Consider the following 26,098-nt stretch of genomic DNA (forward strand, 5'->3'; position numbering starts at 1 on the left):
TATTAAGTCTCACGTTATAACGTCAAGTACTCCTTATATATCAAAATAAAATAAAACTTTTGTTAGGATTTACACTAAATGACCGAGTTCAATAGTGACTCAATAACAATAACAAATGATATGATAAATCCAACAAACTCATAGATTCTTGATGACTCTGATACCATATTAAGTAGTGAACTTTAAGTCTAACTCAATTATATAAAGAATGTGAGATTTACAACCACTTATATATTATAAAATGTTTTTATCTTTGATATACGATCTTCAACATAAAGTAAATTGACTTAAGAAAGAAAACAAAATTAGTTGATATTTTTTTTATGTGTGAATGGTTGGTTGATAGCATAAGTAAGTACAAGAAAGGTATCCTACGGAAAGGTTTTTCTATATTCATACATGATTGGATTATATAGCAAATGAATTGGTGACTTTGTGTGATTGAGTTTGTCAAAATAGTGCATGTGATTCAGATTTGAATATTTTTGTGATATTGGTTTGGTGACAATACTTTACTCATGGTGTCTGTGTTTCTTCTAAACTAAAGAAAACAAAGAAGCAATTGCATTTAATGCATGGAGTTGTAAGTTGAGGTAGTTGGTCTTAGTTTTTGATACAAATAATGTGGTTTGAGTGGAGTTTAGATAACATGAATTAAGAAAAGGAGAAGTGTTATTATTGGTGAAGAGTTTTGTTATTATTGGTGAAGAGTTTTGTCAAAACGTGCATGTGAGGACATTATAAGATATGGATTAGGATATATAACTCATTAAGCTTATCATCACCAAACCATGTGCCATCATGCTACTAAATTTCACATATATATATATATATATATATATATATTCTTTTCAACTGCCATAATACTGTTAATATAGTTTATCACCAATAATCATGCCATCATGCAACTTTGGTGAATATGACATAATAGGATCATGTATGGATTTTTTAATGATGATTCTTTTATAATAGTTACTGAAAAAATTAAGATAATTATAAAATTATTTTTTTTCACTACGATTTTGTAACAAAATTTGTTATTTCAAAATGTAGTTGGTATATTCTACTAATATTTTTTTTTAAGATAAACTAAGTGTTTTATCTGGTTTCTGAGGTTCAAATGACCAGCAAGGTAAATTAACTTGAGATTAGTAAATAACTAATAATCATTAAGAATTATTTGGACCAGCATGATTAAGACAAAAGTCCAATAGAAAGCTATGAATAGGACAAAACTCTCATGGTAAAAAGTAGACAAATTCTTTCTGCACCAGATCATTTTGGACTGCACCCAATATACATAAAGAAAAATACCAAAATACTTTAATGAAATGAAAATTAGGATTTAGTAAAATGTGCACTCAACTCACATCCAACCCAGTAGCATTGCACATTTTTTTTTGTGATCACTGTGAGGAGGCAACGCGCGGTGGCTTCAATCCTTCTCCGGTGGCTTAGTCTCCTTCTCCACGCACTGCCTCACAGTCTTCTCCACGCGCTGCCTTCTCACAGTGATCACAGAAAAAGGATGCAATGCTGCTGGGTTGGGTGTGGGTTGGATGTGGGTTGGGTGCACATTTTACCTAAATCTTAATTTTGGTCTTTTTATTTGTATATATTGGGTGCAATTCAAAATGATCTGGTGCAGGAAGAATCTGTCTAAAAAGTAATGACTTTTCTAATTCTAAACCCACTGAACATTCCAGTATCCAACTTAACTTGAGAGTTGGAGTGTTTTTGCAAAATACCCACCCTTAGACATACTTGACAGTGAACAAAAGAAAAAAGAAAACATAAAACAATCGGTAAGTAACATTCAGTTTCAGAACACTAAGCTTCTTCTAATTTAGTTTGGCAAAACCAATTTGTGGTTTTATTTGTAAGATTTGAAGTTGTGATATAACAAATATTTCACAGATTATGTATAAAAGCTTAGTTTTATGAAATATTGTTGGTATGAATTTTCCTTGATAGCCTCTGAGATATCACATGGCTTTTAATGATGATACGGATCATTGCTATCGGAATGAAAAGTGAGTAATTATGGCTCATTCAGCATAAATTAAAGGAAGCAAATTCATGATAAATCATATTAGTATGAAATCATATTTTAGAATATAACAGGAATATTTATATTATATTTTATATATATCGAATTGGTAACATGCACCACGTGCATAGACTAAACCTCTTAAATAAAGTAATAAATGTGAGTGATGTTTTAATTGTAATTAATGTTGATTTTAATTTGGTGATACTTTCGTTTTTTTATTCTTTTATTTTACAATTTTTATTAACTTTTTTCACAAGATTTTACTGATAATTTATTGTACCTCTTCAAGGGTATTGAATATTTGCTAATGCATTTTGTTTATTTCAACCTGCAAAGTAAAACTTTATGTGTTTTATTATAAATTATATAAATTCAAATAGTGAAAATTATACTTTAATGTATTATGTTTATTTCAAATATATTATCATTGCTAAATTCGAAAACATAAAATTAAATGAAATGATTAGTAAAAACACTTGATTTGATTGGTGGAAGAGTTGAGAAGTGTTTCTTTAAGTTAATCCCAAACAAAAAAAAAATCAATTACACACTCACTATTAAAGATCAATTACGCACAAATATTATTTTTTTAATATTGAGAAAATTTCTCAGATCCAAACAAATACATATTTTTTCAAACTTAATATATTACACTTAAAAATATTTAATCTCAAATTAAGAAATAAAATTCTAACTCTGAATAAGAGGAATGAAAATGTGAAATTAAAAAAAAAAGTTAGATATAAATGTAGACATCACTAAATTAAAATCAGCATTAATGGACATCATTAAAATATATATTATTTTTCAAAATTTTGATTCATTAAAAGAAATAATTCTAATTAAGAATATGTAATTGTGTAGACGAATAAATCTAAATAATATTTGAGTTTGGTTGTATAATTATTGATCTGTTGGTTATCTCTTTATTTTTTTCTTCGAATTTTCTTTTTTGATTGAGGATGTTCAATCAAGATTGACGTGAAAAAATTACTTCCAGATAACTCATAACTAATCCAGATAACTCATAACTAATCCGGAGCGTTACTAGGAAAATATGTATAGATTTAAGATTAAGGAATATTAAGAACATGTTGGTTTGTTTTACTGAGTTGTTCGGAAAGATCAACAAATTGGCTTGTGGAACATGTTACTATAACGACAAATAATCACTCGAATTGAAAAGTAAACTTAACATTAATGATTGGATCATGTGCAATATCACCATGTTTCTCTCCTTCAATGCAAAGAGTCAAACCTTCATCATCAAACAATACATTTCCTCAAGAAAGAACCTCATTCTTTGGCTTGTGACATGAGATATTGCAGATTAATTGTTTGAAAATATTATGTTTATGCAACTTTATGATATAAAAGTTGCGTAACAAAGGGATGAGAAGAGATGAGATGATTGAGGTGTTAGAGAAAATAATATTATATTGAATTCTTTGAATAATATAACTCTTAGTGGTTATAAAAAAATATTATTCTTATTAAAGGTTAATCGTTGCGTAGATGAACTTCGAAATAAATAAAAAAAAAAAGATGTATTGTGGTACTTAAGGCACTACCGTACACAGTATAGAGATTGCATTTTGTAATATGTACGATGCCGTATTTCGTTCAATATTAGTCAAACCAGAGAAGAAAGAATGAGGGAATTAAGAAAGCAGGGAACATTTATTGGGCCTCTTCCTCTTCCTTTGCTGAGTAATTATTATGGGCTGTTTCGGACTCCTTCTTCCTACACCTCCATACGTTCCTTGTGCCATCCCACAAATTTTTATATTCTAAAAATATTCTTTTTTAATATTTTGGATTATATAATCCATAAACCTTTTTCTAAATTCGTAATTAGTTTTTAAATTATATAATCCAGAAGTCTTTTGTGATTAACTTCCGGATTGCATAATCTGAAAGTATTTTCTATACGTAATATTAACTTATAAATTATGTAATATGAAAACTTTTTTTTTTTTTCAAATACATAATTAGCTTTTAAATTACATAGTTCAAAAATCTTTTCAGAATATAAGATTAACTTCTAAATTATGTAATCCGAAAGTTTTTTTTCCAATATGTGATTAACTTTCGAATTAATTCGAAAGTCTTTCCTGGATATGATATAAGCGTCTCTGGATATGATATAAGCATCTGGATTACATAATCCATAGACTTGAAATCCAATCTGGTTTAAAAACAGTTTTGTGTATTAACATAATGGTAATTTATCAGAAGGACTACACTTTGTTAGGTTCAATTTTGAAAAGCAGTTGGAAACTGGTTTAGTTCTTAAAACCAGTCCGGTTGGTTTTTTAAAATGAAATTTACACATCTCTGTCCAGAACTGTAGCACACAATGCCAGATTTTATTGAACTATTACAGTCACAAACAAAAATAGTATCAAAGATGACAAGCTGACTGTTAAGGGTATTGTGAAACATCTGTTCTAATGGGAATTCATCCATCCTTGTCAATGAAAATTGATGAGAAGAGTATAATACAGAATGAAACTATAAGGCTGTAAAATCAGCCATCAAATCCAACCACTTCCTCGGCCGATATAGAAACCTTTAATCTCATTCATTCCACCATTTCTGTGGCAATGTACAACGTTAACCAGGCAGACCCCAAATTGCAAGGGAGACTGTGTTTCCAATATGGCATGTAGTGGCAACTGGGCGAGCCAATACCCAAGCAGATCAATCTCTTTTAGTTGGTCAATCCTTTGTCAAGCGATCTGCATCTTCTGCAGGAGGTTGTCTGTTTGTGGTGGTTGTAGATGTTAATACTTCTCTTGGTTCCTGTAAGATTATGGACCAGACACAGATTTGTGCAATTCATGAGGTTATTATTCTTATTCTTATTCTAGCATGTATAAATATGGTGGAGCATATGCATCTTTAACAAATAAACATTAGGAAAAGTGCCAAAAATTCATGTGCAATAATACCTTGTCTGAATTTTTCTCGTTTATCTCAGCATTGTTGAAATGAGTAGAGCCTTCATTATTTTCTGTCTCAGATGCAGATGTAGAATTCTGATTTTCCTCCAAGTCTGTACTTAATACGTTACCATTTACTACTCCAGATATGGAGGGATCAGTATCTGAACCCACAGACAAAGATTTTTCAACACTTAAATCACTTCCAGTTTTCTTAAGTGTCTCGTGACTCTCATCTACTTTAGTTTCTCTAGCTTCTGTTTCCATGCCTTTACTTTTTTCTTCTTCTCTTTGTTGTCTTCTCCTTGCCTCTTGCTCCTTTAATTGCTTAAATCTTCAACACAAACAGAGTACAATCACAACAGATGAAAATAAACTAATAGCAAATGAAACGAGTGTAACTACCTATATAACAACTAACCTATCACCAGCTCGTGGCCCCTCAGATGTTTTCTCACTTTGTTTGGCTTCTTTCGGTATTGTGGAATTTAGTTTAGATATTGACTTCTGAACCTGGGTTAGATCATTCTCCGTGATATCATCTGGGACTTGCCTCACAGGATTTTTGGCACCTCCTAACTTTTGAAGCCATACTTGTTGTGCAGTGCTCAATATATTATTTGTTAACCTACACAACATAAAAAATAATAGGTAAATATAGATATTGAATAAATAAACAAAACCAACTGTAAGCTTTACCTATACTGACCAGTAAAGGCTAAGACCAGAAGGAACTGAGAGAGAAAAGTAACCAATCATTAATGGAAGGAACTTGGTCAAGACTTGAGAACTTTTCATGTTGGGATCATTAGGCTGAAAATTGACAAGGAAAATTACAAAAAACTCAGCTACCAATGTAAATACACAGATGTCTTTTAATGTGACACAGTAAATTAACACAAAACAGTTTTCTTTAATCCTTGTAGCAGAGGGGAAGGGTTGGGTTACATGACACTGGATGCAAAGTTAATCCGGTTAGCAACACTACGGATACAAAAATGCCAAAATTAAAACATAGTGTTAATTACCAAGCAGCTTGAAATGTGTTCCATTTAAAGCTGTAATAGAGAATGGCTAAAACTCTTATAAAGCACAAGTTTCATGAATAAAATTAAGATGCATTTAATTTAATTGTATATGCAGCATGATAGACCTGTGATGACTGCATTATTTGGACAGATATGTACTGAGAGACGACCAGCAACACCGGTAAGACAAGGTAAGCCAATGTATCTGACCATCCAAGGGGAGGGAGACCATCCTGAAGAAAGAGTAAAGCAAAAATAACTAAAACAAAATTCACATTTGAATCCACCAAGAATCTGCAATAAGTCACCAACAATGTGAACAAAAACCAAAAAAATATATGGCAAATATCTTACAATAATCTAGAGCAATGAAGGTGAATCAAAATTCAAAAAGATTTGTTCCACTTGACAAACCGAACATTAACATGCACTAAATACACACCTATCCTGCCTTTTCTCATTGTGTAACCACACTTGTGGATCAATGCACACACACCCGCCAGCTTATACTAAAGATATATGCCACAAACAAATTGTTTTCAGAGTTTTTTCACATGCAAATATTACCTAATATACCCCTCTGAAGTCAGCAATGAATTCAGCTTTAGTACAATGTATCTGCCCTATATGATCTGGGTAACTACTGAAAGAGAAGTTTTCTTATAGAAGGGCGGGCACAAAAATTAGAATAATGGACAGTTAGGCTTTCTCCAATTATAAAGAATGAAAACAATATCAAGTTGCCAACAGGGTAACGTTAAAAAAGGTGAAAACAGAAAACCACAAGGTTACATAGCTAAATATTTATGACAAGAAATTTTACTTTCTAAATGATATACTCACCACAAAAGGAAAAAGCCAAGAGATACCACTGCCATCTTGACGAGCTGCGATTGAAGTTGGACCAGCAAGAGAAGGTATCCAAAAGAAGCCTTCAGTAAGGAGTCCCTTTGCATCAGATCCAACAAATGAATAACGTTAGCCATGAAAGATATAAGTCATTTATAGAAAAAAAAAATTGCATATTTAACTATCAAATTAAAAATCAACATCATAAACAGCATACCTCATCTGCTACATTTGAAAGGGCTCGATATAGCCCAATCCACACTGGTATTGTTGCGAGTGTAGGCAGGCATCCTAGTAAAAAAATGAAGACATTGATAAAAGAGTTACCATCTTGATGTTTTAAGAATTACATAATGCTCATAGTTCCATGTATTAACGTAGCAAATATTAGGAGAAGAATTGTGGGAATAACTCAAAACGATAGGACTTGTGATGTGAAATCCTTGGAAGGCACCATCCTCAAAGCCAAAAAGAAACATCAATAAACCTTACCGCAGCATAATAAAATGAATACCTGCTAGAGGATTAATGTTGGCTAGTTTATACAATCTAGCAGTTTCAAGTTGAATTCTCTCCTGCAAGAAGCAATAAATAAATCTTCACGTTAGAACTATTTTTTAAAGAATTCCATTGATTAAGAGGTTGCAGAGTCAAAATACTAACATTGTGTTTGGAATCCTCAAAAGTAGCAAATTATTTTATTAGATTTAAAAATAATAAATTCTATGTTAGGAGGACACTCCATTATAAAAAAGGATTTTAAATGATTTTCAAAATAAAATCCTATGTTTGGAACTCATTAGAAATTAAATTGATTTTTCATTTTATGATGCAATTCAGTAAGGGTAAAATTAATCAATTTCCACAAATCCTGCTAAATTCAACAGGATTCATAAAAAAATGATAGAGGTCCAAGGATTTAAAAATCAAATAAAATAAAATCCTACTTTTTATCATTTCAAATGGAACTTTAGATTTAAAAATCCAATCAAAGACCAATTTTTAACATTCTAAACACACTAAAAAGAGTAACAGCAATGGAATTCTATAAAAATTATAGGAGCTTATGCTGCCACCCCCTCTCCCAGTGGCAGAGGAGGCATAAGGATGGAATTATGCTTTTAGAGTTAAAGTTTTCAGCCAATGTCCAAAAAAATATTCAATGGTAGTTCCCACAGTAGTTCAATTGTTATAAACGAGATATTATTGAAGAAAGTAACATCTAAAGGCTAAATACCGGATCGCCAGCATACCGCTCCTGGATAGCCTTTATTTGAGGTTGCAAAGTTCGCATAGCTAAGGAGGACTCTACCTGATAATAACCACTCAGAATTTATTTGATTGAATCATGATGAATATGATATGAGAAAGAATATTATATCCATTAACAAGGCTTTTAAAGTCAAAAGCAATAAAAGCCGGTTCAAAACCATAAATGTACAATATTGAAAAGATCATGGATTGTATTGATCATTGTCAACATATTTCAAGAAGTACATACAAACCTGTTTTTTGGTTAGAGGAAAAGTGGCAGCTTTTACAAGAACTGTGAGCAGTATAATTGCAAAACCATAAGCATATGGGACATGCAAAGTAGAAAGCCCATCCTTGAGTACCTGAGAAATGCAAATTACTTGCGCTCAGAATTACTGGACAGTATGTAGTGGCAGAAGTAGACCCATGTGTACTTGTTCTAGAACAATTTTGAGACAAAATAATTATCTAATTCACATGTAACAGTAAATCACAAGCCATGTCCTGTTAATCATCGTATTGCAAGTTGTTTTGTCAGGAGAAGAGTTTACCACATTGGTTTCATAACCCATAGTGAAACATCGACAAAAAAATTGACTAAATTTGTCAAATTCGCCATCTCCAACGCATCAGTTCCAACTCTAGAACTTATACAAGTTGAGATTTCAACTGGAAAAAATTATTTCATTGCTAAGCAAAAATTATCACCATAAATCTGAAGTTGTTGTTAGCAGTGTCACATTAGGATGAGCCCAACCTAAAAGACTAGTCCATTAGCTATAGGAGAGACTCATACAATTTAATGTGGGACTCCTAATATTGCCACCTTCAGAACTTCACTCATCTATCAATATTCGGAATGATGCACCTTAATCCAGCTCATAGGTAGCTCTTTCCGTGACCCAACTCTCATCAAGAGAACCAACTGTTAGGACTTGAGCATAAGAGGAAAACCCAACCCAAAAAACTGGTCCATTAGGTGGGAGAGTTTAAGCTTAAATAACACATTAAGTAGCTCATCCTACTCAATGTGAAACTCTTGAACAGAAAATTACATCACCGCTAGTATCAGAGTTGAAACAATGATATTCCCCAATTCTCAACAACAGCAGAAAACACCACAAACAATGATTACAAACAGCTATAATCTTAATGCTACTTTTCCATTCAATGAATCTAATAACATTTTCTTCAAAAACGATATTACCTTATCGCCAATCACAAGCTCCGTCCAGCGCGTTGATAATTCAAATTACAGTTTCGATTTCACGCATACCAAATCAAATCGAAGAGCTCGGAGTTCAGAGAACAGTACCTTGAGAACCGTCTCCATGTAATTGGTTATTCCGGAAAGCCAGTCGTTGTTCTGTTTGGCGGCGGCGGAAGCCGCAACCGTGTCGGAAGAAGAAACGGCGGCGTCCGCAATCGTGTAAAGAAGTCCCTCCGCTCGGCCAAACAGCTCTCTGAGCAAGCCTTCAGCGTCCTCCGGCTCGGGCAAGAAACCGGGTTTGAGGCCGAACCGGGCGACGGAGAGAGAACCGCGAAGAAAGTGTCTGGTGGAAGCGGCGAAAGCGTGGGAGTGAGGACGGTTGGGGAGGCGCGTGGCGGTCCGGCTCCCGAACGGAGCAGAGACTATGTTGGGCGCGTAAGGTAACAGAGCTGCCATGGTATTCGGTTCGAAGCGAACCGGGCGGTTGAATCCGGTTCGGGGAAGAAACCGGGTTGGTCCTTGAATATAGCAGGAGAATGGAGTTATGCAGATGCAAAGATTTTGGACCGCAGAGCTTCTTTGTTCCCTTTCTTCTCCTCCTTTCTTGGGTTTTAGAATATCAAAATATCATATTTCATAGCTATAAAAATAAAATAGAAAATATATATGAGTGATGCAAAATGCATTTATGGTTAGTTTTTACAACATAAAAATCCTTTTCCAAATTATGATTCATGTACACCTTTGTAATTTAAAAAAAAAAAAAATTAACATCTAATATTTTATTTATTTGTCTAAAAATCTAATCTAATTAGATATATAAAAACAATGATAGACAATTAAGAAAAAAATATGAAACACTACCTACTTTAACCCATTGAACCGATTCGTTTACGACCATCTTGTAAAACCTGCAGTCTGCGTTGGTCAAGTACAGAGTGAAGTGAGTTGACCTGAATAATATATATATATTAAAATTCTGAAATTTTTTTATGTATTTTCATAAAAAAAATTCTTCAGTCTTATATTATCAAAAATTTAAAATTATCCGTCCTAAATTATTCAATCCGAAATACAAATTTGTATTATGGATTATACAATTCATAATACACAAATTTTGTATTTCGAATTGTACGATCCAAAACAAAAAATTTAACTTTGGAATTTTATAACTTGGAAGTTTCTTAAATTCATATTTCAAAATTAAAGAAAAAACGTTCAATGAAAATGTGAAAAGATAATTTGAATTTTTTCTTAAAATATAGTGTTGGAGTTTTTTTTTTAAAGTATGTGATGTATCTTCCATTATTTCTTAATTCATAACCCCTTCATGAAATTCAATAAAGTTTGATGGTTTTTGAAAATTTAATAATGTATTTTTGTTTTTTTAAGATGTATTATTGTTTGTAGTGAGATGTAAGACAAATTTATAATAAATTTTTTAAGAGTATAGAGGAAGTGTAGAAAAAAAAAGAAACTATATATTTTTTATTGTATTAACGTATAAATACATATTCTAATTAATAGATACTAAATGTAAGGTAACGTGTATAGTGATACATATATCTAGAGACTCTTTAATATATAAAAGTAATATAAACTACAATATTATTATTATAACACAAAAAACACTATCAAATATTTATCACATAACAAATATTTATGAAATTATTATTATTTTAAATAAATATTAGTATATATGATGGTGCTTGTGATCATACAAAATTATAAAATTTATTTTTTAAAGTATAAAAGTAGAGAAAATGCCATCTTCCAAAAAAAGGAATTCAAAATAATAAAACCGCACATGCTTCAATTTTAATTCTACCATTGAATATAAAGACAAACATAGGCCTTTACATATTCATAACCTGCACGCATTAAAGTGTAAAAAGGAGAAAAGAATAAGTAGAGGAATGTGGTGTTCAAAATTTTAAGTATGTCTCTGAACCTTGGAGAACATCGACACCTCATAGGAAATCCCCATTAAGAAGCTTACACTAGATAATCCCATTAACAATGCCCAAATATCAAATACAAAACTCTAATATTTATTTTTAGATTATACGATCAAAAATAACTTTTCAAAAAAAATAAGTTATGTATTTAAAAGTTAAAGTACCGTTCGATTTTGAGAGAGTCTTACGGGCTATAGTATCACTATATTCCTTTACACAAAATAATTAACATAATCACGATATGAAAATTCACCTAAACTTTGAAGTCGAAAACTTACCTTAATATGGATCAAGTAGAAGTCTATCATGACTTTATAAACAGGCACACAAACTGAAACAAAGGTACACATTAAACAATATTTATTACTCTCAACTACCTCATATTGAGCATTAACATAGACATCAAAGTACCATTTGCAGGTATATGGACCGAAGATCAAAGATCGCAGAACATTCTCAACCAAAATCAACTATAGTTTAAGGAGGTAAAAAGAAAACAATGATACCCTATTGACCTTTTAGTAAGTATAGTTAATATTGTATTTTATATTACACATTTTTTTTATGGGAGAGAGTGTGATATTTTTTTCTTCATTTTCAAGTATTGGTGGTTGCTTTTAGTGATTTTTCGTAGTGATTGATGGTTGAGACAAGTTTTGTGATGTTTTTATATATGATAATTGTTTTTTCGTTCACTTATTTTATTTTTTATTTTTTTAGAAGCCACAAGACAAAAAAAAATGAAGTACAAAACTTTGAATACACAATTTTTTTCTTCTGATAATTATCTCACGCTCAAATAATGGAACTATACTATCAAAAATTACGATTGGAGAAGAATGAAAATGTTATGGCCCCAAGGTATGAAGGAGGTATGAAGGTGCAATTGAGTTTATTTAAAGATGTGATAGTATATTTCATTTAGAGTTATTTAAAAATTTTAAAAGATTAAAACTGAGAATTAATATGAAGGTGGAGAGAGAAAGGAGATATGGAAATGGAGGAAAAATTTGACAAAGAAAAACTAAAAGAAATTGTTGCCATAGTGAGTGGATGTAGAATTTCAGTAGAACTCCAAACTATTTTCATTTTCGAAACAACAATTTTTATTTTTCAAAAAATCTTCAAAATATTTTCAGCAGCTTTAATCTAAACAGTTGAAAACTTATATTTTTTTAAAAGCACTATCTAAGAATTTGAAGTGATAAGAGAAGATAGAAACATAACATGAGGTGGAAACACACGATTGAGAATGTTGGGATAAGAAGGTTTTGATTCTCTGCACTTCATTTTGTAAGCTCTCCAATGGCAGCAACCATGGCCATAGTAAACACCAAGACCCTAAACCTTCAACTCCCACCATCAAAACCCATCCTTTCTCTCTTTTCCCATCTCAACTTTCCAAAGGGTCCAACCTCCACCATTAACGCCACCGTTTCAGCAACAACATCTTCCATGGCGGGCACTGCAATCGCGGGGGCAGTTTTTTCCACCCTCGGATGCTGCGATGCGGCTTTTGCGGGGTCGCAAATAGCCCAAATAGCGGAGGGCGACAACAGTGGGCTTGCGCTGTTGCTGCCGGTGGCCCCCGCCTTAGCGTGGGTGCTGTTCAACATTCTGCAGCCGGCGCTGAACCAGCTGAACCGCATGCGGAGCAGCAAGGGGGTCATGGTTGGGCTTGGGCTTGGGCTCGGCGCATCGGGCTTGGTGTGGGGCCCGGAAGCGTCGGCGAGTGAGATGGGTCTGATTGCAGATGCTGCGGCAGGCGGTGACAACAGGGGTCAGCTTCTGCTGTTTGTGGTTGCACCGGCGATTGTGTGGGTTCTGTACAACATTCTGCAACCTGCACTTAATCAGCTTAACAGAATGAGATCAAAATGAGTATGGGAATAGAATTTTGTATGGCTTTTTCATTGTAACTTGTATCTACCATTTTCTCTCTATAAAAGTTATGATCTATCAAAAAAGTTTATTTTTAGTCTAATTCAACCTTAAACTTTTAGTCTAATTTTTCCTAGTAAAATCAGTTTACACTTGAAATTTGTACCCACTTATAATTTTAATCTCTAGAGTCGATGGAGATATCCAACACATTTTTCTCATGCCGAGACTACTAACTCATGTGTGAGACGGTATATTATAGGTGATTCGATAATGGTGCACTTATAATTTTAATCTCTAGAGTCGATGGAGATATCCAACACATTTTTCTCATGCCGAGACTACTAACTCATGTGTGAGACGGTATATTATAGGTGATTCGATAATGGTGCAATAACAGGTGACCTAATAAACCCAGCAAATCATCGCTGGATAAGTTCAAAATAATTATGATATATTAAAAAGTGAATTTTAAGTCTACTTTAATATCGTAAAATCGATTTTAAAATAAGATTTTCACCTATTTATATTTTTAATTTATAGTTAACTTAAATATCCAACACTTCTCTCTCATTTCTTTACTCAGCTTAAACATTCCTCAAGAAATCTCACACCAAATCCATCGGGCCAGCACACAATGCTTTTGATTTGAGCTTCCTAAAGGAATTATATGTTACATCATCACCTTTATGTTAATTTCCCTTGCTTATGTGATAATGGACTTCAATAATTTCTGTTTAATGATTTCTTTTATGTTTTGTAACCTCTGTGGTGGTTGATACCTTCATCTGAAACTTTAAGTTTTTGTTGTTACAGTTTTGTATTATTCCTGTTTATTTCCGCCAAGGTTTCTTTTAAACGTTAATGTTCTTTCCATAATACTATGAATAGAAAACAAGAAGTTATTGAATAGACAGTGAACTAAATGAACATGATTGCCAAAGTACACTCAAAATTATAAAAACTGGAGATATCAATAATTTTGTTAAACATACATATTATAGTAGTAATATATCACATTGTTATCATAATTATAATTAACTTAGTTCCTGATATAGATCGACAAAGAACGTTTTGGCTCGTGACATAAATCATCAACTTGATCGGTAAAAACGCTTAAAATGCCAAAATACCGTTGTCTTTGGAATGGTGGTAAGACCAAGAGGGTAAGAAAAAGAGAGAAAGAAGCTATAAAAGGACACAAAGGAACAAAAATACCACAGTTGTGGTTAGTGTCCTTTTTCTTTTGTTCTGCTCGAAGGTTGTGTTGTCAATCAGCCAGGCTGTCTGGGACAAATTCTGGGGACTGGCTTTGAGACTCTTGCAATTGAGAGGCTGTTAATTTAGCTTGAGCCTTCTTAAACCAGCTTGAGCTTCTAAGAACGTCATCGATTGACATTCCTTCTGTTCCTGTCAAACTGCACAAACAACTGTTTCAGACTCATCTGCTATGCTAATTGTGTAAGAAAATGATAGTTTCACCGTATTTAAAATTGTATACAACGTGATAAGTTTAAAAATAAATATATATAATAAATGGTAAGTTTGTAATTCAATGATATAAAAAAATAATAATATTGAGAATTATAACGTGGTTGTATAAAAAATGTAAGTTGTCAATGTATTATTATCTGAAAAAAGACATCCAAAAAACTTTTGTTATCAGCAATGATGGAGAGATGAAAGCATGCAAGTTCAGAATTTCAAATTAACAATTTTGAGCGGTATAGTTTTATTTCACGGATTATCATTATTCACCAATAACAAACAACGTGATATTAAAATGCTAAGACAAAAACAAGTAGATGAAAGTCTTGAGATACAGATTCATGTCACTCGGAGGATATAGCAGCAAATATTGGCAATACCCTGCCCAGGCCATAATCCATGAGATGTGAATGGCTCAATTGATTGTGAAAAAACCATTCATTTGAAAGATTTCACATCATAATCGACCGATCAAATCTAGATCTTTAAATACAAATTTGTTTGTACAATGAACTAAAATAAAAATGAAAAAAAAAAGTATTTTTCAACATACCCTTAACAGCTCTTAATTTCTTTTGACAGGTAAATTGCAAAATAAATAAGTCCCAGAGAATATAGTCAGAGTACTTCTAGCTATGCTATGTTTACTTGTAACGTTATTGCTCAACATGAAGTTCAGGTCAGGGTCAAAGTCATTGTCACAATCAATTATAAAACTTGAGTTTCAAAATTTGATGGAATAGAATTCCTCGTCTCAAAAGAAATTTAAAATGATAAAAAAAATAAGGCTAAGAATTGTAGCAGAGAAAGAAAGAGACACAGGATTTAATTTATTGCTGAAAATTGCCATTCAAACATGCAAATGACTTGTAGCCAAAAACAAGATACAAACGACTTTACCAACTTATATCAGCATTCAGCAGAAATATAATGCATTAACTAACCCTGCTTTTGAGGAACTTCTTCCACCATTTTCCAGATTTCTCCCACCGAATGAACCTGATCAAAAAATGAAAGAAATTTATTGCAGACTGTCTCATCACTATTTTCATGAAGAAACGAGATAAACTGAACACAGCCATATAAATCTCTAATTCAAGCTTGTCACCTATGCCAACATCAAAATTCAAAAAGCATGACAGGATACATATTCTAGAGAAAAACAATACGATACACAAAATAGTTAGAACAACTAAGTGGGATAGCAAAGCTTTCCTAGGTGAAACAGTAAACAAGAAAAAACAGTGGTTATCCGTAATGTCCTAAGTGCTAAACAGTCGTCAGAGAAAGAGTTTCCAGAACAAATGTATAAGAAAGTCGTGAGCTACAAATATACATCAACTATGTTGCCTATAATTTCTTGGAAAATAAAAATCTGAACTGCCTGCAGTCTAAGTATTGAGATCCAATTTTATTAGAAATATGGTCAATGCAGTCGTCGTGAAGCCTGTACCACAATCCAAAATGATTTTGTATGATTGAGTAAAACATCAGGTTAAAATTTTAAGATAGTGTTAAAGTCTACTCTGGAATTGTTTCAGAGTCATCCGTATATGTCTACACTCTAGATGTCGTATTCTTAAGGAAGTGTTTTATTAGGCCACCCAATGTTTGTCCACGCTGCTGGGTAGGAGGTGGTGTGTTGTAATCTCACATTGATTAGAAGTATAATCAACACAATCTCTACAAAATTTCAAGATAATGACAGTTCATTCTTCTTCAAACATTAAGTAATACCTTGAGATCATACAATATTCTAAAGATTAGGAACAAAATAACAAAGTAATAACTTAAAGAGCATAAAATATTCTCAAAATGAGCAGGGAAAAATACAAGCTTTCCTCAACTGTAGGAATTACAACATTTTCAACCTTCATAAATATGACAATGAAGATATTACCAGCTCCTGGAACAAAACATGTAATGAATAACAGTTGATATCCAAATTCCAAAGATCAGATCTCAATAACAAAAAGTTAATCCCACCTAACTTATCCAGCCAACCGTACAGATTGAAGGCACATTCCGAATTAATACATATATTTCAGTTACCATCTACTTGTGAATCTATACCTGAACTGCTATCTCCATCAGACAACAGTGGATTATCTGATGGCGTTCTGGTGCTGGCACCAGAATTACCAACTTCATCGTCAGAGCTGCTGCTACTATCATCCTTGAAAATTGCTCCTGATAACAAGCTCTTCTTCTGCGGTGTTTTACCCACAGCTCCACGAACATTATTCCCAGAAGCTTTTCCGGCTTTATTTTGAACCCCTTTTATGGAACCTTCCAGCTTTGAATTTGATACAGGAACATGTTTTCTTTGTTTCTCCGAAGCCATTTTTTTCTCAGAAGCATTGACACGAGTCTTTTTGTTTTCTACAATCACAGCACTGTTACCAGACACTTTTGAATCTTGTCCAGTCCTGTGTGCATTAGGTACCTTCTCCCCAGGGTGAATCCTAACATCCAGCTCTTCCTTTGAAGATAATTTCTGTGAGGAGCTTAAATCCTTAGGAGTTTGTCCGTTTGTTGCCTCAAGTTGGTGAATGTTATTTCTGGTCATGGTCTCAATATCATTTATATCTGTTTCAATCAATTTGTCAACAACCATGCCATCTGACAAATTAGCTTCAGCTGGCTGTTTCCAGGATGAAAATTGTTCGTCAGCATTAACCTTTAAAGTTTTAGAAGGTGCTTCCAAATTATCATCATCTTTCTCTCCAGAAGAGTGTGTTGAAAGCTGCACTGCATCCTTGCTCCCAGAATTAAACTGAGCAGAAGGTTCTAGTCTAACGGAGTCTTTCACCGGTTCCATATTTGCTTTGGATGATTTCTTAGTGGACTTTGTGCTTGCAGATTTACTTTTCTTTGTCACTGTAACTGAAGATTTGGCATGTGTTTTGCTGTCAGAAGATGATGAATCCTTACTATCAAGAACTTGATCTTTCAAAAGCATATTTGACAAACTCTTTTTATCATTTGACTTCTTTCTCTGTCTCTTGCCCGTGTGTTCAGCACCATCAATGTTAAAATCAACTTCCTTATCAGAAGTCCCTTGCATCTCCTGCTGTATTTTTCCACCTTCTATTTGATTTAAAGGGTTCTCCTCCATCTCCGTATTTCCTGATTTAGGATCACAATTTGTTGCATTAAGGGACTTCATAGTAACAGTTTTACTCTCAGAAGCATCCACATGTCCACTAACTTCTCTAAATGTGGGCTCTCCATCTGAATTCTTAGCAGTTTTCTTCTTCTTTTTTACCTTCAGTTTTATAGATTCAGTTGTTCCATTTACATCCACAACTTTTGAAGTCACATTTAATCCTCCAACTTTTGCATCTGAGTTTCCCTGGTTGGATGGTGTGGACTTATCTAACAGCATTAGCTTAGGATCATTTTCTGGTGATACTTCTCTTCCTTCCTCAGCTCCTTCAATCTGAGGAGCTTCATTTTTAGCATTATCCTCAGTCAGCTCCATAAGCCCGTCCTCATTAGCAGGGTGTGCTATTATTTCAATACCAGAATCGTTCTTATAGTTTTCTGTTGTTTTTTCTGTAGATTGAATGCCTTCTTTGAATGCATCTGTTCCAGTCTCCATGTTGTCAATAGTAGTTTTGCCCATACTCATATCTGGCCCTAAAAAGAAAAAAGAGATCAGTAATATATTTTCAGTATTCTAAAATGAATTTCTTTTATTAATTTGATCTCAATAAAAAAAAAGACATAGCAAATTAACATGGTACAAGAACGAATACAGCTGGTACTTTACTATGTTCACCCTTTTCCCAAGTAGTACCTTTAGAGATAGATATTTCCTCCTGACCACCTTTTTGAATGCTGGAATGATATGCTTCTTCAACGTTCCTGGAGGAAGTAAGTACAGGTGTTTCCAGAGGATTTGATGATTTTATCTTCCCTTTCCTCCTCTTACCCTCCACAATAGTTTTCAGTGGATCAGTGCCATTAAATTTTTCAACTGATTGGTCATCATTACTGTTTTTAATCTTCTGCAGGTCCCCCAAATCATGGTGAGGAGAAATGTCTACATTGAAATCATTAATTAACTTGGCTTTGGACAAACTTTTTTCTTCACTTTTCTCTTTGCTGCGCTTCCTCTTTTTCTTTGCAGGAGTTTCTGTATCTAAATTGGCTCCAGTTACCTTATCATCTTTATATTCAACATCATACCTATAGTTATGATTCTTAGATTCAAACCGATCCTTTGATTCTTTCCTTTCCTTGTCTGCTTCATCAGACTTGTGCGTTTCATCCTTCAGAGCAGCCTCCCCTACCTTGAATACTTCTTTAAAATCAATAGACAAAGTTCTCTTCTTTTTCTTACGCTTCGTATTTGCAGTAAGTCCAGGTTCTGCAGCTTCTTTCATTGACACAGCAGTACCAATGTCACTCTTAGTGTTACTATTGTTGGAATCATTATGCTGATGCTCCTTCAAAACTTCAACTTCCATAATTACTTCTCTATTTTCGTTCTCCACAGTTTTCGCTACAACCTCAACATCCTGCTGAATTGCACAATCACCGAGCCCAACAACAGAAGCATCATCAACATTTGAAGTGTCAACTCGAACTGGGTCTTCCCTTTTCCTTTTACTTTTACGTTTTCTATTCAAATTTGATACAGATTCACAATTTCCCTCCTTGAGTACAACACCAACACCCCCAGTGTCTTTATTGGTTCCATCAACCTCATATTCGACAGCTGAACCTGGATATTCACCATTTTCGATAGATGATTTAACACCTGCATCCATTTTTTCATCAGCCACTTTGCTAGTATGTTGTGAAACACGTGGACTAGGAACAACAACTTCTTCATTCTCAACTGGTTTGTTCGCCAACTGCAGCAACTTCAAATTTTCAAAGGTGGACACCCCCTTGGATGGAGAACCGATAGCATTATCACCACGACCAGTCAAAGCACTAAGAGTAGCCATTTGGTCATTCTGAGCACACTCCCTCAACAAAGTAGCATCCACACTGATCAACCAGCTCTTTCTGGAATCAATAAAGGCACTTCTCACAGGCATGGAATCTACAAGGTGATAAAAGTTTCCCTCGCGCATAACCTCCAAAAAAAACAAAATTGAATGGTAAGCACAACAATACACAGTGAAGAAAACAAGAGAGTGACTTGAACAGAAGAACATGAAATACCTTTATCGCATTAATCTGAATCTGCCCAATTTGGGGAAAGCACAAGGGGTGTTCCGACAGAATACTCCCTACATAAAATGCAAATAATTTCAACAAAACATCACCACTATAAACTAACAGTGAATAGTGTTACATTAAAAACAAATAACCAAAACCCATGGATTGGGAACAAAAACCGTCAACAAGAGAAACATTTGAAAGGCATAACAAAAAAATGTGAAGAATCAGTATGTAAAAATTGAAGAGAAAAATGAGTACTTTTGAGATCAGAGACAGTGTCGCGGTCGGAAACTAGGAGCGCGAAGCGAGTATCGAGGTTGGTGTCTATGTAAACGACGTTGGTGTCGTGAGTGGCCATGTTCGGCTCGTGTTGTGTTTTCTGGAGTTTCTGTAACCACGCCACACCACTCTTCAGGGTTTATACCCTTCCCTCCATCAACTTATAAACTTTTATATATATATATATATATATATATTATTTCTAATTAGGTTTAAATCTTATTTTAGGTTGATTTGATGAACTTGAGTTAAACGAATTAAAAAATAAGATTTAAACCTAATTAGAAATAATAATATATATATATATATATTAGTTTTTGTTTTTTTAGTTTAAGATTTTTTTAATTAATGTTTTTTTAAACTATTTTAAATTTAGTTGATATAATATACTTGAAGGATGAGGTTTATGGAAACAAAGATAAATGACTACAAAAAATTGTGATTTTTTTTTTCTGGATAGTTATTGAATCAGATTAAATTTGAAACTAAAATTAAGAAATAGATTTGGAAGGAGTAGTGATAATTTTAAAAATGTTAAAATTTAATTTAAAAGCAAAGATAAAAATAGTATAATATAATAGGCAAATGATTAAGGAAAATAATATATGGGTAAAAGATATATTTTTAAAAATTGTGAAATATTTTTTTTGGCATAATTTCCAAATTGGGTTGAATTTGAAATTAAAATTAAGAAATATATTGGGAGTAGCAAAAATTAATATATATATATATATATATATATAATTATGATGAGACTTAATCCAATGAGAGTGGAAATTTTAAAATATTACAATTTAATTAAAAATAAAAAACAGTAAGAGATAAGAGATTAAAAAAAATCTATATCATTATATAAAATATAATTTTTTAACTAATTTTAACGTGTTTTAAATTTTTTTTTTACCCATTACTAAATTAAAATAATTTTATTATTTAATAATATACACAATTCTATAATTTTTAGCTCAAAATAACGAATCATTCCTCAACTAAAAAATAATTGTAAAATTTGTATATTTTCTTACAGATTTATTATTTTATATTTTCAAAAATTCTATCATTTAATTGAAATATATATATATATATGCTAAAAAATATGTGTTTTAGTATGGATAACAACAAAAGATTTGAAAAGTTGAAAAATATTATCAATATAAATTTTACTTTATAAACTGGTTTTATAAAATGTATCTGAATTGCATTTAAAAAATTCAATTAAATTAAACTAAACTGGAGTTTAGACAAAAATAAACACCTTAGCTTTTAACTTAGCTAGAGTTTGAGACCATTTTGTTTCTAACTGAATGTAAAGAAAAATTGTCTGACATATATTAACACAATGTTCCATGAAAGATGAAAACTAGTAAGAGATTTTCAGCTAAAATTGCAATTAGGTGATCACCAATGCTCTATTCATTCCCAAACACAAAACCAAGAAACTACAATGCTCTGATGGATTGAGAAAAACACTGGTTTTAACTCAATGTTTTTCCAAATACATCCTTAGTTCTTGGCTTCAAACACAGAAACTTTCCAAAAGCTCACAGTAAGAGAAAGGCATTGAACACAATACACATCATATGAGTTCAACAAAAGTACTGAAACGTGAACAGAAACACCCAAACATGGGAGTTAAAAGAATTTATAGACCACACAACTGATACTAAGAACAACTAACAACATTAAGATGAAATTTAGGAACATATGAGATACTTGGAGTCCTTAATCTGCTAACAATCTGCATATATGTATGAGATGAGTAGCAGCATCTATTGCCTAAACAGCAGAACCAAGCATTCTTCTGTATCTATTCCTTCTTTGTGGAATCTTTGCGCTGTCCCCTCTTTCTAATACCCAAGCAGAACCACAGGCGCCAAGCATCAACAACAAATTCCGGCAATGAGCAGGCCACAGCCCAGAGAAGGGTATGTGGCCAGTATGGCGTGCATCGAGGCTCGTAGCCGATCCATCGCACACCAGCTCTGGCATAGCCATCTGTTGATGGAACAAAGAATGAAGATTTTCTGATTGATGCCATCTTGGTTGCCACATATAACGGAACCTGCATCAGGAAAATCTCAAAATCACAAAAGAATCATACCAAATATATAACTATGTATGTATAATCTCTAAAATGTAGGACACAGAGACACGAATCTATATATTATATAATTATGAATTATATAAATTGACAATAAAGATTTATGTGCATAAGTATGTTTTAACTTTTTAGGTGGCAGAAATATGTTTTTCATAACTAGTTCAAAATGATTTGTTCCTTATTTTTGTAATCATAATAAAAATTTATACAATAAGTTTGAATTTTTAGAAAATTAATGTGTCTTACGAGTGTCGGCGTCCAATACATATGTCCGTCCGACACGAACACACCATCTAAGAGACGTGTCCGAGACAAATGGATATATAGACAATCTTCATAGCAAAATCAATCCATTTCCACATAATCCACTTTTTTACACAAAAATTTGGGTGAGAGTTTCAACTGTACAAGAGATTACTCTATATATACTCAAACAATAGAACAAAAAATTGACCGGACTAGCTTGGTATAGAAGTGCACACTGACACGCAAGTACACCAGAAAAACCAAAGATAGAATGCCATATCACACGCATGTACTAGAATTTTTATTTTTTTCTTGTACACAAAAATCAGTATTAAACAGTGTCCTGACATATCTTCAACTTTAAGCAATTTATAACCATACCTGCCTCAACTAAGAAAGGGGTACAAAGGGGACTCTTTTCTGTTCAGTTTTGCCCAAGGTTTATGTAAGTGAAAAAAAAAAACAGTGATAACTTAATGATCTGTATTGTACCTCAACAAGCCTTATGCTTTCTTTTCATCAGTGTATAACTCTGACTGATTTCAATTGAAATGGTCTTTTTTTTTAAGTTAGTACCACAATTTCAGCCACAAAGATAAGAATTTTGGGTCTCTCATGGCCATATCATTGGATATCCAAAATTTTGCATAGTATTCAGCAAGGTTTAAAAGCTGGTTCAACAATTGCAATTTCAGCTGCAACCAAGGTTTTTAGCCTTTATATTAAGAATTACAACAAAACTACATCCACTACCACAGCCACAATTTAAAATATTTAAAACCAGAGCAATTCAGCTCGAATACACATCAATAAGTAAACTAATTGGCTGGAACTTGATAAGGGGAATTCAGCAAAAATGAGAAAAATGACACTTTTTTACCACACCAAGAGAAAAAACACTAAGCAAGCAAGAAGCTAAGATGAATAATTGAGCACTAAAAAACAGCAATTTACCTGACACTGAACATCAATTCCACTCTTCTTGTATTCAACATAGAGACATCTGGAAAACTGATCGATGTACCTGAAACAATGAACACAACACATAACCTCAACAACCAACAAATACCATAAGGAAAGAACACAAAAACCCAATGAACACAACACATAACCTCAACAACCAACAAATACCATAAGGAAAGAACACACAAACCCAATGAACACAACACAAAACCTCAACCAACAAATACCATAAGGAGAGAACACAAACACCAAGACCAAATCAACAACGAGAACTCACGCTTTGGTGGCGGCATAAACAGCATAAAGGGGATCAGAAGGAATCACAATAGCAGCACCAGAACCAATGTTAACAATCGCCCCTCTCTTTCTCTTCAGCATCCCCGGCAGAACAGCCTGCGTGACCTTGGTGGTTCCCACAACGTTAACCTGAATAAGGTTGTTGAGAAGCCCCTCGTCCACTTCATGGAAGAACCTGGCGTAAGGGTACGAAACTCCCACATTGTTAACCAGCACTCCAACGTCCAACCCTTCAACTGCTTCCCCAATCTTCGCCACACCCTCGTCCAGATCCCCCGAGAAATCGACCACCACAGTCCTCACCTCAGTTTTCCCGAACTTGGCGGCGATCGAATCCGACACGTCCTTGAGCTTGTCGGGGTTCCGACCCACAAGTACGAGGTTGAGCCCTTTACGCGCCAGCTCGAAAGCGAAGCTCTTTCCAATGCCGTCGGTGGGTCCAGTGACGACAGCCCAAGATCCGTACTTTCTAAGGTTTTTGGGAGGTCTGAGAAAATTGACGTAGACCCATTTGACAAGAACGAAAGCTAGTTTCAGAATCGTTAAGAATCCGACAAGAAAGAGCAGCACGAACCATATGGGTTGGACCCTGAGCCTGGAGATTATGCAGCATTCCATTTTGGGAGGTGGAAGGTGTGAATGATGAGAAAGATAGAAGTTCTGGAATTCTGAGGGAAACAATTAGAGCATTGAATTCATTATAATGACGAAGAGTGAGAGAGACAGGTGGTGAAAGAGAGGTGTGGGTGAGGTAGATGAGCGGAAAACCACCAGAATTTAAGTACAAAGTTGGCGCAGTACGGTGGCATTCATTCAATGTTCATATGCCAAATTGTTTAGCACACCATAAGATGTGACCAAACACTTTCATAAAAAACTATACTTTATTTTTCAATATGAATATCCCCATTTGAAAAAAAATATACTTTTTCTAATGGGCAAATCGTGAAACCTAAAAAAATTCATTTTTATTGTTTCATGAACTAAATTGATAGTCTAAGATAATGAACATAAAAAAAGACCTAATTGAGAAAATTACATGAAGAAGTGATAAAATAAGAGAGCTAGTTTTATTGTAGGAGCTGTGGGTATGTTTGGTTTAGTGGGTGCTATAAAACTGGGAGCTCATAAAACCATTAAAAGGTGCATGTTATGCTAGACCAGAAAAAAAAAACATTTAGTGTACATTGGACGTGTCTTCATTCTACACACGCGTAAGATGTGGTGTTTTCTTGTGTTTAATATGATTATTTATACTTACATATATATAAATGATTCATTCTTATAACCGTTTCTTGTTATATGATTTTTATTTTATTTTATCCTACATGAATCACTTAAAAATAAAATTAGTTTAATTTTTTAACCTTTCACTCCTTTATTAACTCCTTATTTTAAGATTTAAGATACAATCTTTATGAAAAATAATTTTTTGAGAAGTAAGAATAAGATAAATAGAAAAAAAAATATACCAAATCTTACCTATCAAATAAAATAATCTTAATTTTCAATCATTTTCTTTGTTATTCCACCTCAATTCAAACAACTTCATTATTCGATAAAATCATTATTTATTTGCATTTACCATCAAGTGAATCACATCCTTACTTTTTTGTATTTACCATCAAGTGAATTCCAACCTTAATCTCAACCTCATCACACGATTCAAAAACCACTAGTGAAAGAAGAAAAGAAAAAGTTTAAAGAAGAAGAGAAACTAAACCAAATAAGAATAAAGAAAATGTTAGATTAATTAATTCATCGTTTTCCTTTTATGTGTTATTTTTTGTTTTTCAACTTCGACTCATACAAATTATACAAATTAAAATATGCGGATACACATGCATGACATTGTCTGTGTTTCCGCTAGTAATAAATGATAAATTTAATTATCTTACTTTTATATAATAAATAAAATCACATAAAGTAAAAGACATATGATAATGTGAAGTTGGTTTCCAAGTAAAATAAAGATACACCTAAAACTAAATAAGTAATCATCAACTTAATGATTATTTTTTCACTGAGAGTTTTATGTCAAAATGTGAAATTTCAAATACGTCTTCTAAATTATTATTTTTTATCATTATTTGATATAGTAATTGTTTTGATAAACTAATTAACTAGTGTATTGCTCAATCATTCATATATACTACTATGTTATTCAAACAATTTGCATATAACATAATCTTCCCATTAATACTATTTAAGTAAATCAAATGAGACATACCATGTTAGCTAATAACATTATATTATCAACTAAGCAAAGATAATCCTAAAATCACAATTAGCAAGTATTTGAGTCTTCTAAAAAAATCTTATAAGTAACACTTTTTGAGTATTTCTTGAGTATTGAATATACTTA

The 26,098-nt window shown here is 33.0% G+C and overlaps 4 protein-coding genes across 5 annotated transcripts; 1 reads left to right on the plus strand and 3 right to left on the minus strand.

Moving 5' to 3' along the window:
• Positions 1 to 4,393: 4,393 nt before the first annotated feature.
• LOC137815212 (ALBINO3-like protein 1, chloroplastic) lies at positions 4,394 to 9,979 on the minus strand. The gene is made up of 11 exons (XM_068618298.1): positions 9,445 to 9,979; positions 8,381 to 8,491; positions 8,113 to 8,187; positions 7,390 to 7,450; positions 7,093 to 7,166; positions 6,870 to 6,974; positions 6,152 to 6,259; positions 5,708 to 5,811; positions 5,420 to 5,626; positions 5,008 to 5,332; positions 4,394 to 4,858 (listed from the first exon to the last, which is right to left on the minus strand). Exons 1-11 carry the CDS (start codon positions 9,793 to 9,795, stop codon positions 4,775 to 4,777), a joined length of 1,605 nt encoding a protein of 534 aa, XP_068474399.1. The 5' UTR covers positions 9,796 to 9,979; the 3' UTR covers positions 4,394 to 4,774.
• A 2,522-nt stretch (positions 9,980 to 12,501) lies between these two features.
• On the plus strand, positions 12,502 to 13,281 carry LOC137815214 (photosystem II reaction center proteins PsbY, chloroplastic-like). The gene has a single exon (XM_068618301.1). It carries the CDS (start codon positions 12,603 to 12,605, stop codon positions 13,176 to 13,178), a length of 576 nt encoding a protein of 191 aa, XP_068474402.1. The 5' UTR covers positions 12,502 to 12,602; the 3' UTR covers positions 13,179 to 13,281.
• An 852-nt stretch (positions 13,282 to 14,133) lies between these two features.
• On the minus strand, positions 14,134 to 20,291 carry LOC137815213 (uncharacterized). Of its 2 annotated transcripts, none has more exons than XM_068618299.1 (6): positions 20,106 to 20,291; positions 19,848 to 19,915; positions 18,469 to 19,759; positions 16,740 to 18,308; positions 15,611 to 15,665; positions 14,134 to 14,596 (listed from the first exon to the last, which is right to left on the minus strand). In XM_068618299.1, exons 1-6 carry the CDS (start codon positions 20,203 to 20,205, stop codon positions 14,449 to 14,451), a joined length of 3,231 nt encoding a protein of 1,076 aa, XP_068474400.1. In that variant the 5' UTR covers positions 20,206 to 20,291; the 3' UTR covers positions 14,134 to 14,448. The 2 variants fall into 2 exon arrangements, with proteins under 2 accessions (XP_068474400.1, XP_068474401.1); XM_068618300.1 differs by having other exon boundaries at positions 16,740 to 18,302; positions 20,106 to 20,290.
• Positions 20,292 to 21,521: 1,230 nt separating this feature from the next.
• LOC137815215 (very-long-chain 3-oxoacyl-CoA reductase 1-like) lies at positions 21,522 to 24,973 on the minus strand. The gene is made up of 3 exons (XM_068618302.1): positions 23,714 to 24,973; positions 23,428 to 23,497; positions 21,522 to 22,188 (listed from the first exon to the last, which is right to left on the minus strand). The coding sequence occupies exons 1-3, from the start codon at positions 24,349 to 24,351 to the stop codon at positions 21,934 to 21,936; spliced, it is 963 nt and encodes a 320-aa protein (XP_068474403.1). The 5' UTR covers positions 24,352 to 24,973; the 3' UTR covers positions 21,522 to 21,933.
• Positions 24,974 to 26,098: the final 1,125 nt, after the last annotated feature.

The sequence above is a fragment of the Phaseolus vulgaris genome, chromosome 1 (assembly GCF_000499845.2).
Source record: "Phaseolus vulgaris cultivar G19833 chromosome 1, P. vulgaris v2.0, whole genome shotgun sequence".
In the NCBI taxonomy this organism is placed as follows: domain Eukaryota; kingdom Viridiplantae; phylum Streptophyta; class Magnoliopsida; order Fabales; family Fabaceae; genus Phaseolus; species Phaseolus vulgaris.